Source organism: Hermetia illucens, chromosome 3 (assembly GCF_905115235.1).
Source record: "Hermetia illucens chromosome 3, iHerIll2.2.curated.20191125, whole genome shotgun sequence".
NCBI classification, from domain to species: domain Eukaryota; kingdom Metazoa; phylum Arthropoda; class Insecta; order Diptera; family Stratiomyidae; genus Hermetia; species Hermetia illucens.
The window spans coordinates 16,145,242-16,159,707 of record NC_051851.1 but is presented as its reverse complement, the minus strand read 5'-3'; the positions used below and the strand labels follow the sequence as shown (position 1 = coordinate 16,159,707).

Below are 14,466 nucleotides of genomic sequence, written 5' to 3'. Positions count from 1 at the left end.
TAACGGAGGGAGTGCAACGTTTGGACCCCAAATCGACTCCACAAATGAAATCCCAGGAAACGGGAGCAAAAGTTTGGCCAACCGTGAACCAAGGAAGCAGGTAAAAAGAAGGAAGCCCTGTCCGGATGTAATTGTTATCGATATCAGAGATGGCCTCTCTTACGTTGAAATTTTGAGGAAAGTCAAGGGAGATCCGACGCTAAGCGGTCTGGGAGGCAATGTCATACGGATCAGGAGAGCGCAGAAGGGAGAACTACTCCTGGAGCTCCGGAAGACGCAGGACGAAAGCACGCTCAACTACCAGCACTTGGTTAGTAGATCCTTAGGTAAGGAAGTTACGATGAGGCAGTTAACCCACGAGATAACTGTTGAGTGTAGGGAGCTTGACGATATCACGACTATACCTGGATGATGTTATCTAGGCATGTGAGACATCGGTTAGGCTGATCAAGGATTGGTTAGTATCACGTGGATTATATTTGACGGAACACAAAACTGAGGCTGTACTGGTCAGCAGCCGTAGACTGAAAGAAATTCTACAGTTTCGTGTGGGACAGCATGTGATAGAGTTCAAGCCTTGCATCAAATACCTCGACGTTATGCTGGACCATCGATTGACCTTCAAGGAACACTTGAGCTACGCGAGCGAGAAAGCAATAAAAGTTGTAGGTGCATTAACTGGCATGATGCCCAGTATTGGAGGAGCCGGGAAAAAAATTATTCTGAGGATCCTTCTCTCGAACGCCGCCAAGAGTTCGAACTTCCGATATTGGTTACATTCTATTTCTATTGATGTTACAAAAATACTCTATTTCGGGAACCAACCATCCTCGTCGTCAGTGCATGAAGTAACACAAATACTGTATGTCTTAATCTCATTAAAATCAGTGCCATGTCCATCTAACTGCCACAATTTAGAATTGATGGGTTTTGACAAACTTTGATAAGGGTTATCAGTTTCGACTGCAATAATTGGATCGAGGTCTTGAAGTGCGTAAGGATGCACTAGGACGCAATGTAGTCAGCGTTGCAGTCAGCCGTGATCATTACCTTGATTGGACTTAGGTGGTACTCATTTACAGCTGAGTCAACTGGTATTGCACATTCAGTAAAGAACCAGTGACCTATTCCGGACAATAGAATGCCAAAATCCGAATCCTCAAAGACCACTTGGATTGCATTTGCCATGAGACGAGCAATGTAATTTGAAAATTAAATCCGCAATAATATGGAGAAATCATGAACGCCACTCAATGTTGCATTTTATTTCCATTTACCAAGGTCTTCAATAATCATATGTTTTGAAAATAAATAATTCATAATATTGAAATGTAGCCAGGATTGAATAGAGCCGCTGGCATACTTAAATTTCCATTGCCAATCGTGGCAGCACTCACAACGATTTATATGCGTTCGTAATTAGCGTATTTACGTTTCAATTTTCAAGTAATTAGAATTGGGCGGGTGAAATTAAATTGACTTTTTGCTAGTGAGTTGTGCATGCGTCTGGATTTGCAGCAGATAACCCCAACTGCCTTGGACCGATGGGATGTAATTCAACTATGAATTGAAGACTTGTCTCCCTGTTTTTCGTATTAAGTTAGAGCGAAACTCCTGGAGAGTATTGTCACTATCCCTGGAGTTATCGGTTGCAATAGGAACGAGATTGTTTGAAACCAGGTTAGCCTTGTAGACTTAATGTTGCGTAGTTGAGTCTTACAACTTGAAGGCCGTAACACTTTACAGCAATGAAGTCGTTAAATGGACCTGGGGTCTTAATATTAATAACTGAGGCTGAATAAATCTAAAGAAGAATCCTCGTGCTCGTCTAAAATGATATATTTCGAGAACGAGTTATTCCTTTCTTCAGTGTATCTTCTTAGAAGAAAACGCACTGAAGAAGGTAATAACTAGTTGCCGAGATATTGATAAATACACCCCCCTTTTACATGTATGGGGACCCCCCTCCCTAAATTCAACCTAGCAGGATATCACTCACTGCATGTCTGGGGGTCCACAGTTCCCACGTTCTCATCAAATTTCGTGTCAATCGGTATAGCCGTTTCTGAGAAAAGTGCTTGTGACAGACAGACAGACGCTAAAATCAATTTCAAGAGACGTCTGGACTATGCCTGTGAGAAAGCGGCAAATACCAGCGTATCATTAGCGCGGATGATGCCTAACATTGGAGGCCCAAGATACAGTCGCAGATTATTTGTGGCCGGAGTGATTCGCTCCACACTATTATACGCGGCACCAGTTTGGGAGGAAGCACTAGCGTGTGAGTGTAATCGTAGGAGGGTAAATATGACTTACCGCTTAGTGGCGCTAAGGGTGTGTAGCGCCTTCAGAACAATGTCAGCCGAGGCAGCGTGTGTTATTGCGGGAATGATCCCGATAGACATTCTGGCAAGTAAGACACGCTGCCTGTACGAGACAACAAAAATGATTTCTCCTGAAAAGGATGCAGAATACCGAAAGGCGGCAAGGCGAGAGTCGCTGGAGAAGTGGCGGAAACGGGGGGACGACTCACAGAGGGGTCGCTGTACCCACAATTTGATTTTCCGTGTTGAAGAATGAATCCAGTGACGACACGGCGAGATTAACTGCCATCTGACGCAATTCCTATCAGCACATGGTGGTTATAGGAAATACCTGCACCAATTCAGGCTGGATGATTCTCCCTTGTGTCCTGAATGTGGTTGCACGTGAGGACCCGAAGCATGTTACGTTCACGATTTTTCTCAGAATGGAGGAGTCTGGAAGACTCTCTGAAAACCAACCTAAGCCGGCAGAACATCGTCGGGGAAATGTTGAAGTCGGAGGGAAACTGGTGTGCGATAAACTCCGAAATCAAAAGAATACAGGAGGAACTTGTTTTGCAAACAAAACCTTAAAAAGGGAATAACTGGTTCCTGAAATAATGTAAAATCAATTCCATCTTGGAATATTTGTATCTTTTTCTTTAATCTTTGTCTCGTTCATTTTATTTTATATGTATCGGCCGCTTACCATCGACTTCGATGTTCAGACCAATCTTAGCAAGTGAATTCGCGCTAGAGCGAATTACGTGACCATACCATCGACGACGACTCTCTCTACACGAGATGATGCACTGCTACTAGCCTATTAGGCTCCCAGCAACTCTGTGGCTGAATGTCTGCATGCTCGGCAGGAAGCGCACGGTATCTACACTGATTACTTTTCTTTCATTATCAGCAGCTTTTCCTCTTTCCCCATTTGCTTGACGACCTTAAGATTTTCTGTAGCTTCGATAACAGCCAGTTCTTGTCGGACACCCCTTACCATATCTGATGTAACTTTCGATGAGGAGCCTTTCTTCGATAGACACCGCCGAGATGTCACCAATCGTGTTTACAGAATGTCTGGACTTATATTACAGTTGGTGAAATGACAGAAGAGGGTATTTGTTTGTCGTTAAACGCGACAACGCCTTATATAAATAAATGTCCTTGGACCTTTTCCTGACCAACCTCAGATCACGTCTTGGAAACTAGTTCATATTTTAAGTGAAGTGATGAAGACTAGGCCCGACTTTTCCGCCAATACCTTCGAGGAATGTTTAAAAGAAGGAGTATTCCCTGTCCAGTGGAAAAAGCAAAAGTTGGTGTTGTTTCCGAAACCTGGCAAGCCATCTGGAAACCCAGTATCGTATCGTCCTATCTGCCTGCTGGGTACAATGGGGAAGATGTTGGAGAGAGTCATCTATAACAGACTCCTATCCATCGTCGAAGCGAGCAATGGTTTGTCGGAACGCCGATTTGGTTTCCGACGTGCCCGCTCTGCGGTGGACGCAATTAACATGGTAGTTAATCAGGCAAAAGGTGCACTGATTTCTGGTGGCTGCAGTGGCGTGTTGGCGCTCGATGTCGAAAACGCATTCAACTCGGCCAACTGGAATAGAATTAAAGGGGCGTTGGCTGACATAGGTGTGACCGGATACTTAGTGAGTTTGGTGGAAAACTACCTCTCAGAGAGAACCTCTGGTACGGGACAGATGAGGGCCCAAAGAGCACATTGTCACAGTCGGGGTACCACAAGGATCGGTACTCCTGTTGTGGAATATCATGTATAATGGGGTGCTTGCTCTTCCCGTCCCAGAGAGGACTACGATTGTCGGTTTTGTTGATGACCTGGCTGTGCTTGTTGCAGCAAAACACCTAGAATATGTGGAGGTTTACGCGACGGAAACAGTGAGAGCGGTAAAGTCCTGGCTAGAAAGGGCCGGCTGACCTTCGCGGATGCGAAAACGGAAGCGGTCTTAATAACCAATCGCAGGAAAAATAACACCGTGAAAGTGGAGGTCGGTGGATATACAGTCGTATCAAAGCCGGCTATCAAATACCTGGGAGTAATAATTGACACCAAAAGAAACTTTAGGGAACACCTAGAATATGCATGCCAAAAGGCAGCCAGTGCCACCATGGCACTTGCAAAAATGTTGTTTATTATTGGTGGGCCGAAACGCTACCGGAGGTTGATGCTAGCCGTAATGGTGCGCTCTATCCTGCTCTATTTGTCATCTGTGCGGGCAGAGGCACTTGCAAACTCTCAGAGACGGACGCAGTTTTTGAGGGTTTGCAGTGCTTTTAGAATCGCATCAGATGAGGCAGTATTGGTAGTGGCAGGTATGATCCCTGTCGACATTCTGGCTAAAGAAGAAGAAAGAAGAAATGCGACATGATCTCTGGCAACGCAGATGGGACGAGTCTACGAAAGGTCGGTGAACGCATAGGCTCATTCCCAACATTAGCGTGTGGCTTGACCGGAAACATGGGGAGACCAACTACCACATTGCCCAGTTCCTTGCGGGGTACGGTGGTTGCTGCAGGCAGTATCTGCACCGCTTTGGGTTGGATGATTCTCCGGATTGTCCCAGATACGCTGGCATATCGGAGGATTCAGAGCATGTGATGTTTCACTGTCCAAGATTTGCAGCGGAGAGGAGGAGCTTAAACCAGGTGCTGCGCAGGAGTATGACCCCGGAGAGCTTAGTTGCGGAGATGCTGAAATCCGAGGAAAAGTGGCTTACGGTTTGCTTCACAATCATGCAAATGCAGGAGGAGTTGCTGAAGGAACAAAGGAGGAAAGCCGGAAATAGGAGAAGGAGGAGTGCCCAAGGGCAAACCCACCCCGCGAAGTCATACTTAAATAGTGGTCCCACGGGGCTGGGGCTGGAGAGACGAAGGTTAGTTTTTAGTGGGTGCGAATCCTACACGCCCCCGCTGTAGCTCCGGTGTTTTGGCGACACGTGTCTTTCTAAGGTTTTCAACCTCCGTGTACGAACAAAAAAACAAGAACCACATAGCCCAGAATAGTGGACGAAGAGTATAGACTTCTCCAGAACACGTTGGGCTAGTTAAACCGTATATCGTCCTTTGATTTTATAACCGCAAAGAACTATTTTACGAAAATTCTCTAATAAAGCGTATAAATGGCTCTTTGTTATAAGTTTTGAGAAAGCTTACGAGGGAAAGGATAATAATAATAATCGTTGGCGCAACAATCAATATTGGATCAGGATTTTGAAGTGTGCTAGAGCACTTCATTCAAGATCGTAACGGCACACTACAGTACACTGCGGTTAGCATTGCACTCGCCCGAGATTATTACCCTGATTTGACTCAGGTACTCATTCACAAGTGACGACATTAAATCACGATACAAATCTCATTGCCACCAGTGAGATTCGAACCGCGACAGCCTTGTGCTCTAACCACGCAGCTATCCGGACACTAGGGAAAGAATAGGAAAGTTTCTACTTAGTGGTGGGATGGGGATGATGCAAAACAAACGCTTGCTTTATACGGAGAAGGCAAGCAGACCAAAATTTGAGAATGAAGTCAAACACACGTAGAGTCTTGTAAAGAAAGAAGTCGTGTCTGTCCAATGGAATCAAACCACCAGGATAACTTTTATGGAATCCCACAGATGTTTGGTGTCACATTCGGTGCCATTTGTTAAGTATGCATCGATAGCGTAGGATTGGAATGCCCTGGATAAAACCTCACGTGTTCAATACATAACAAGTTCGAATAGTAGCATTGTTGAAACTCCTAAGAGTTTGGTGGAACCGCGAAAAGATGCTAATCGAACCGAAAGATAACAGAAACCGGAAAGATGTACAGACTCGGATACAGTATGTGAATCCGAAAAATTCGAGATTCGGATTACATTCTCATCCCGTGCTTTTTTCCTTTAGATGTTGGTAAAGTGAGGTCAATGGTATTCTTCAGACGAGTCTCTGTTCACTTCCTATCTTACACAAACCTGTCTTCACCAATCACAGAAGTCAGTACAACATTGGAGTAGTTTTTAAGAAGAGGCAAAGAAGGGAGACGATGCGTCGATACATATTAAGGAAGTTAAGGAACAGCAAAACGATTACTGAGCAAGAATATCTGGTAGCAGTCAGATTGTAGAAAAGCGTATACACAAGGCATAACTTTTAAAGTGGTGACAGGCCGACCAAGCAAATGCAATCAATATCGTTAAAAACAAAATAATTGCATTGTTGAGTCATAAGGGTCGGAAAAATGCCAGAGTGTTTACGTCAGTTGACGCAGCCGGGGGGGCCCCGGTCCTGTCGAGAAATGGATAAGGGTACTTGACACATGGACTATGTCAGGACGTAAGTAAATTAATCAAAAAAGGCTTATTGATATCTGCGATCTACAAGAAACCCGATGGCTTGTTAAAATCGTTTTGCTGTCTATCTGTCTGTCCGTCACACGCATTTTCTCGGAGACGGCTATAGCGACTGACACCAAATTCGGTGGAAAGTGGAAACAGTGAGCGCTCACGCATACATGCAAAATAAGGGTGTACATTTTTTTTTTCACCAAATATAGTCACCCCATACCAGATGAAAGCTCTTGGTTAGTATTTTCCGAAGCCGGACCTAGTTTTGACATTCGCTGGAACGGTGAGGAGTGCAGGAGGACCCATTTTCAGAAACTACCAAACCAAAAAATCTAAAAAAAAATTAGGAAGCTGCTACTATATGGTGCCTAGGTTCTGAAATACCCTCCATACCGATATCTGTTCAAATAAAGTTAATAATAGTATATTACTATAATTTTTAGTAATTGACTGAAAGCCCCCGTTAAGTTCATCCTAGAATCATGGAAATTTGCAGTAGGCTATGGTATAGTGCATGATTCTGCCAAGTTTGGTGAAAATCGCACTATTGCTAACAAAGTTATAACAGGTCAAAGTTGCCGTTTCTGTTCAGGTCTTTTAAGCTATCAAGATCCCCAGACTATTATTGTCTGAAATCTCTGCGCGTCAGAAAAGCCAACCCCAAATTTATCATTTACTGATCTGTAATGCCTGCTTAGACAGTTAAGGCTGGGCTTTTTTTTTCTTCATCCTAAATGTGATATACACGTGTGGCAAAGAAATGTTATCAAGACGTTCAATACTTTGCCCTTTCTGCTTGATTAGGACGCTCCCAGTTGCTTATATAAACAAAATAAGTATAACGACCGATTAATCCGAAATTCACATCAAATCTTGATTTCCTCCTGCTCTGTCTAATGTAAATCAACCTTGGGAAGTCATTACCCTTGCTTACGTCTGATTAAATTTTCCTGCTACCATTCATACATACTATTCGCATTTGCAAATCTTTCACTCTACCTTGCATTCTATTATCAACTATTTGTATCTCATGCATATAAACATTTTACATACCTTTAAAATTGAGCTCATCATTTGGTAGATTACTCGCCTCCCAGGCCGGCGTAAGACGAACTGGTTCCGCCAAAAATGGCGCTCGTTCACCGTCCGTGCCATCTGAAAAAAGCCAATCTGTATTTTTGTTACGCAATCTTAAAAATCTTAAATATCAAATATAAATTTAATTCAACTTCCAGAATGCTAATCGAATTGCCTCTAGATAGATAAAGGCAATCAGGAAGGCATTCTGCTACTGGGTAAGGTGTCAATGAAGGGCGCCATGAATATCTTTGAATTTTCTGGGCTGATAAGCTACTGTAAATTATTAAATTAAATTGTTATGTAAAGATTTCGATTTTGATAATTGTGATTGAAAAACGTTTATGGAATTTATGACATCGTAAAACGTGCCAAGCATGTAATATGTATGTAAATGTTAGTTATCGGACATAATATAATGGTTTAATTCTGCGTTGAACACTCAATTTGAATTAAGTTCATAAATACGGATTATTTGAATATTTCAAAATAGCTCAATCGAAATTTCGTTTACTGTTTTTATCAATAGAGAAAGAAATTTGCATACGCAAAAATATGTAAGGTGGAAAGTGGACATTCGCAATCAATATGGTTTTGTACCGATCGTGAGGAAGTTACGGGAGAAATGCCTTCGATGGTACTGGCATGTTATCCATCGTGATAATTCGCTAGCTAAGATTGATCTGAACATTCAAATTGATAGGAAACGACGATAGCTTGATACAATAGGAGGCGATAGGCCCAACTAACGACCGATAGAAGTGACAAGGTTGCGAAGAAGTAGCATATACTAACTTAGGAAGCAACGTATGCTAACAATTGTTTAGGTTGAGAGGCAGACCACTATCAACAGAGTAGTTTAGTTTAGTTTAGTTAAATGGGGGGAGCCGCAGCTCCGAGCACTCAGGCCATTATTAGGCCCATTGTACTATCCCCGTAAGTTGCCTATTCAATGGCTTCCCGCCTACGGTGTTCGCAGGCTTTAGCGAATCTGAGAACATTCTCAAGAGGCAGAGAGTGTGCAGATTCTTCATTGAAGAAAACCTTGCCAAGGTGTCTTCGTCTGAGATCTGAGGATGCCGGGCAGCTGCATAAAAAGTGCAGGGCAGTTTCCTCCTCCTCCTCACATTGGCTGCACACAGCCGAAACCACTACCCCAATCTTTTCCATATGGTAGTTTAAGGGGCAGTGTCCCGTCAAAAGCCCTACTAGGGTTTTCATGTCCCACTTCTTAAGGGACAACAAAAATGCCGCTCTAGTGGCCCTAGGCTCCTTCACAAGGATTTTCGCTTGCCGGCAAGAGTCCAAATTTCTCCACTCGGTTGCGTGAATCCTTGCAATTTCACCTTTCAGAGTAGACTTGACAGTAGATGGTCGGATTCCAAGAGCTGGTTCTGGGCCCACCATTGTGGATCCAGACCCTCGGCGAGCCAGTCTATCAGCCCCCTCATAACCGGCGATGTTAAAGTGCCCCGGCACCCACATCAGGAATGTTTCGTTCAGTCGGCCAAGTTTCAGCAGCACCTGATGACAACTCCACACCAACTGGCTTGATATGTTGTTGCCATCCAGTGCCGATAATGCCGCCCGACTGTCGGAACAGATTCGAATGGTGCGACCCCTCCATTTTTGTCGCAGACATTCTTCTGCTGCCAATGAAATGGCATATATCTCCGCCTGGAATATGGTCGTCATTTTTCCGAGGGGTCGGGCCAGTTCTATAATCGGATTCTCCGAGAACACGCCTGCACCCGATCCATCCTCCGTGACTGACCCGTCGGTGAAGATTATTAGGTCTGTAATCTGAAAAGACTCATGGCCACTTGTCGACCATTCTTCTCTTTCGGTGATTACGACAGTGTATGTCTTTTCAAAGACGAATCTGGAAACCATATGATCGGTCGGCATCAGGGCTACCGGATGTTTTTCAAGGAATTTCCATATAGACGCATGCCCGTTGGATTGGCCACCTTTCCACGCCCCAATGGTATCGAGCCTATATGCGTCGTTGGCTGCTTTCCGTTTCACCTCCAAGTAGATGGGGGGTAAATTTAGGATGGCTTCAAGTGCCGCAGTCGGCGTAGTACTCATTGCTCCAGTAATACTTAGGCAACCAAGTCTCTGAATCTGCGTTAGCAGCTTCCTGCTGTTAGCAAAGTTCAGTCTTGGCCACCAGACGATGCATGCATACATCAAAATGGGTTTTATTATGGATGTATACATCCAATATATCCGTTTAGGTGAAAGTCCCCAGGTCTTACCTATCGCATTCCTACAGCACCAGAGCAATCTGCAGGATTTCTGGTATTGTTCCTGGATATGATGCTTCCACGTTAACTTGGAGTCGAAATGTACTCCTAAGTACTTGACTGTTTGTGCCAGCTGGATTTCCGCCCCTGCTAAGGTGGGTAGTGTATAGCTGCCCCACCTGACGTTCTTAGTGAACATAACTAGTCCAGTCTTTCTAGCGTTCACCGTGAGTCCATTGCGGAGGCACCAGCTGTGGATTACATGCAGAGTTGCATTCAAGCGGTCACATACTGTGTCCGCAAACTTGCCGGTAATTATTACGGCTAGGTCGTCCGCAAATGCTTGCGCGAAGACTTTTTTGTCCTCCAGGAGCCACAGCAGGGTATCCATCACCAAGAGCCATAACAGTGGAGAGAGAACCCCTCCCTGTGGGCAGCCCCTGAGACATCCTGCTTCAATAGACTTCTGGCCGACCAATATGTGGATTTTTCTCCACTCTAGCATGTGAAGGATCCAACTGATTAGCAGCGGTTCGATTCCATGCTGTCTTGCCGCATCACAAATTGCCGCAAATGAGGCATAATTGAAGGCACCTTCGATGTCCATGAATGCGCCTAAAGCGTATTCTTTATCGGACATCGCCTTTTCAATTTTTGCCGTAAGTTCATGGAGTGCTGTCTCCGTGGATTTGCCTTTCTGGTAGGCGTGTTGCCTATGGTGAAGTGGCCATTTAGGAATGTGTGTATCCCTTATGAACCGATCTACTAATCTTTCTAGTCCTTTTAGCAGAAAGGACGTTAGGCTGATCGGTCGAAAGCTTTTTGCGTCTGTGTAGGTGGGTTTTCCTGGTTTGGGAATGAACAACACCTTCACATCCCGCCATTTAACTGGAATATAAGCGTGTGCTAGGCATGCCCGATATATATTCCGAATGTGTCGACCCAGGGCATCCATTCCTTCTACTACTAGCGCAGGAATGATACCATCCGGACCTGCAGACTTATATCTGTGGAACGAGTTAAATGCCCATTTCTTTCGCTCCAGTGATACTACTTTGCATGCCAGATTCCAATCTCTCGGTTGAGGACTGTATGCACCTGTTGGCCCCGAGATTAGATTTTGGATGCTGCCTGGGAAGTGTACTTCAAGCAAATGATTTGCCGTTTCTTCATCGCTTCCTGTGTACTTCCCATTCTGTAAACGTAAGTAACCCAGTTTCTGGCTACGTTCTTTGACCAGAATCCGCTTCAGCTTTGACGTTGCCTCAAGAGAGTTAGTCTCTTCGCAAAAGCGTCTCCAAGATGATCGTTTAGCCGATCTTATGCTCTTCTTTAGAGCCTTCTGTGCCTCTTTATAGCGATTCCAGCTAGTGCTTGATTCGCCCTTCAGAGCAAGATTAAGGAGCATCCTTGTCGTTCTCCTCTGTTTTGCCAAATCCGAGTTCCACCATGGTGTTTTACCCTTCTTTGGCATCTTGAGTGGACAGCTTTCTTCGAAAGCTTCTCTCATGCTATTTGTGATCATCTGGGTTGTCTTCTCAATTCCAGCAATGGATTTGATGCGCCTCCCAGGGATCGTGACTCGGGTGTTCAATTCTGTTTGATACATTACCCAATCTGTCTTCCTCGGATTCCGAAATGGAGTGGGTGGAGGTAGATCCATGCCCATAACGAAATCAATGCGTCTGTGATCCGAGAGTGTGATATCGTTTGATACTCTCCACTCTCCGATCAGAGCCGCGATGTCAGGAGATGCCACCGTGATGTCGATGACCTCTCGCCTGACCACGTTGAAGAAAGTGGGTTCATTACCCACATTTAGGATCTGCAAATCGGTTCCTACTAGATACTCCAGTAGTCTCGATCCTCTTGCATTGATGTTCGAACTTCCCCAGCATATGTGGTGAGCGTTGACATCACATCCTGCTATTACCCCCATGCCTCTACTTTTGGCATATTGGATAGCTCTGATGAATGTTCCACTGGGAACGTCTTCTGCGTCGTAGGGGAAGTATGCAGAGCACCATAGTATCTCTTTATATCAACAGAGGAACGATGAAGTGAATAGGAGAAGCGCTCGGGATGTGGTGCTATACCGAAGAATCGTTGAAGACATATTATACTGTTACAGTTACAATGTATATAAGATTGTCCACTACCTGGACGTTATGGCCTTCAGATGAAGCAACGGGAGTCAGAGGAAGCTTGTCCGACCGATTGACGGTAGCTTTCGGATTTACTCCGCTGCAATGAGAAGAATTTAAGAAGAACTTTTCCTGTATATCTTAGCTTGCGTCCCCATTCTTAATCTCCGTTACTTGCAACTTGCTACGTCCGCTCTTCAAGCTTTATAATTGCCGGATAGAACTACTCTCGAATTGTATCTTACAATTTACTTAACAAAGACTTTGTTGAAGTTCCTTTTGTGGCGATCGATATTTGTTTTCATTCCTTTGCTGTCGGTATTACAATGCCTTTTTACCTGGTCTTCCAGGCTTTCTATCGGATTATGAGTTCCCTTTCTCATAAAAATTGTTTGCACGCCCAGGTCACACGTTTCCTTCAGGCGTTTAGAGAGATGAAAGCAAGAAAGTGGTAAGTCGGTAGAATAGAGAGTCCCTGACATGGCGTAGAGCGCTGGAGGAAGAAGACAAGGCCTTGGAAAAGTCGTGAGGGCACCTGTAGGGCATTGGTAGGAACCGATAGAGATGACACGATGTCACCGTACTGATCACATTGACAATATGTAGATCTTGTCTTGTCTGTTGTAGATGAACCGTTCGAAAATTTTGCCAATGCCATTTAATAGACATATAGGCATGTAAGACGAAGGATCATCCGAAGGTTCATTTGGCGGCCTCGGGGTTAGGACAAGTTTCTGTTTCCTCCCACTTGGGACTGTTTAACGACCACTACCAGAGCTTTATTTGGAATGCCATCTAAGCCTGGGGCTTTATTTTCCACAATCTTCTTTGCGGCTTCCAGGACTTCTTCAGTGGTTACCTCGAGAGTTTCATAAGAATCTATCTGGACAGTGGGCAGGTTCAATTCATTTAAAACTTTTGGAAAGAGGGTCCTAACGATATTCCGCAGCAAATCAGGGTGGGTGATCAGTGGCGAGCGTTTACCCTTGATTGATACCATAACTGCCTTGTAAGTACCTCCCTATGGGTCGGATTACGCTTCCTTGCATAATGTTCAATTTTAGTTCTAGAGATGGCTATTTGCAGTTTTTTCCTCGCCCTCTTATATCGGTTGTGCAGCTATTCAGATTCAGGCCGGCTTCTGTTACGTTGACTGTGTCTCCTGGCTTTAAGCAAACTTTGTGAAGTTCATCGATTTCGGCATTCCATTAGAAGTTGAGCATTCGTTTCTTGAGTATATTGCTGCGTGGCATTGAAGCGTTGCATTGTTTCTGTACCATTGCAAGAACCTGAGTCACCTTTTCTGGTGCGTTTCCCATCGGATGACTTAGCCACTTTTCCTCTCATTCAACCTTCTTCTTCGGCAGTGATTAATCGACTTCCCTGAAATTTTTCTTTTTTCAGATCCCGCAGAACGCATCGAATCAACCACATTTACCGGCTTCTCCAAGTTCCCTGGCAGCATCCTTTCAGCGCATCCAGATAAAAGGGCTATCGCCTCCCCAGGGTCGAAGGGAGGAAAAGCCAGGCCTGAGCTGAAAATCGTCCGAGACCCCCTGAAATCGGATCATTTATCCAATTTCGTTAAGAGTTTCTCTATTTTGAAGCTTTGAGAGAACACCAGGTCCGGGGAGTCCTCCTTTCTTTCTCTTGTCGATGGGCATGCCCTTTCCCATGAGAGGAATTGATAATTTGACTGGAGCGTTGTACGACCGTAAAATAATTTACAGAAAGCGAGAATATTCTCATCATGTATTATATATACCTATATATGTATATGTGGGCCTTTGGACTCTTCGCTTTGCTTTGATACTGACATACAATGCCTTAGGGTGAGTGGGGTATTACAGTGAATTTCAGAAACATAGTAACTTCCTATTACTAGCTTTGCTTGAAAATATATCGGAATGGGATATATTTTGAGGCCGAGATTTTACAGAGAGGTTATCGAAAGCGGTTAATGATTAGTTTCTAGAATGTGCGGACGCTCCACAACAACGGTACCAAGAATTCCCGTTGTCCGAATACAGAGCGCCCCATATGGTCAGTTGGGTTTCAGCTAAGCAAGATCGTACAAGTAATCAGATTGACTACATTGCCAGTGGATTTAGAAGTTGCCTTCTGGATGCGTGTGTAACGAGAGAGGACTTGACATCGGCCTCGAAAAAGGTCACCATCCAATGGTAGCTTGCTTTCGATTGAATGTTGTGTCCAGCGCTTCTCTTAGGGTTGGAAAGCTGTGACCCCCAGGTCCAACATCGACCGTTTATATAATCCAGTTATTGCTCGATAGTGGGAGGGCTATCTTGAGAACTGGACGGCTTATACCTTGA

At 44.5% G+C, this 14,466-nt stretch overlaps 1 protein-coding gene across 2 annotated transcripts in view; it reads right to left on the bottom strand.

Annotated features, from left to right (window-relative positions):
• LOC119651175 (equilibrative nucleoside transporter 1) overlaps positions 1 to 14,466 on the bottom strand; it is a 104,975-nt gene that overhangs the window by 28,359 nt on the left and 62,150 nt on the right. Inside the window, exon 3 of one of the 2 annotated variants that reach the window (XM_038054597.1) lies at positions 7,717 to 7,833. In XM_038054597.1, coding sequence (XP_037910525.1) covers positions 7,717 to 7,833 — 117 coding nt within the window. The remainder of the gene's footprint in view (positions 1 to 7,716; positions 7,834 to 14,466) is intronic. The other variant, XM_038054598.1, reaches the window with a different exon arrangement.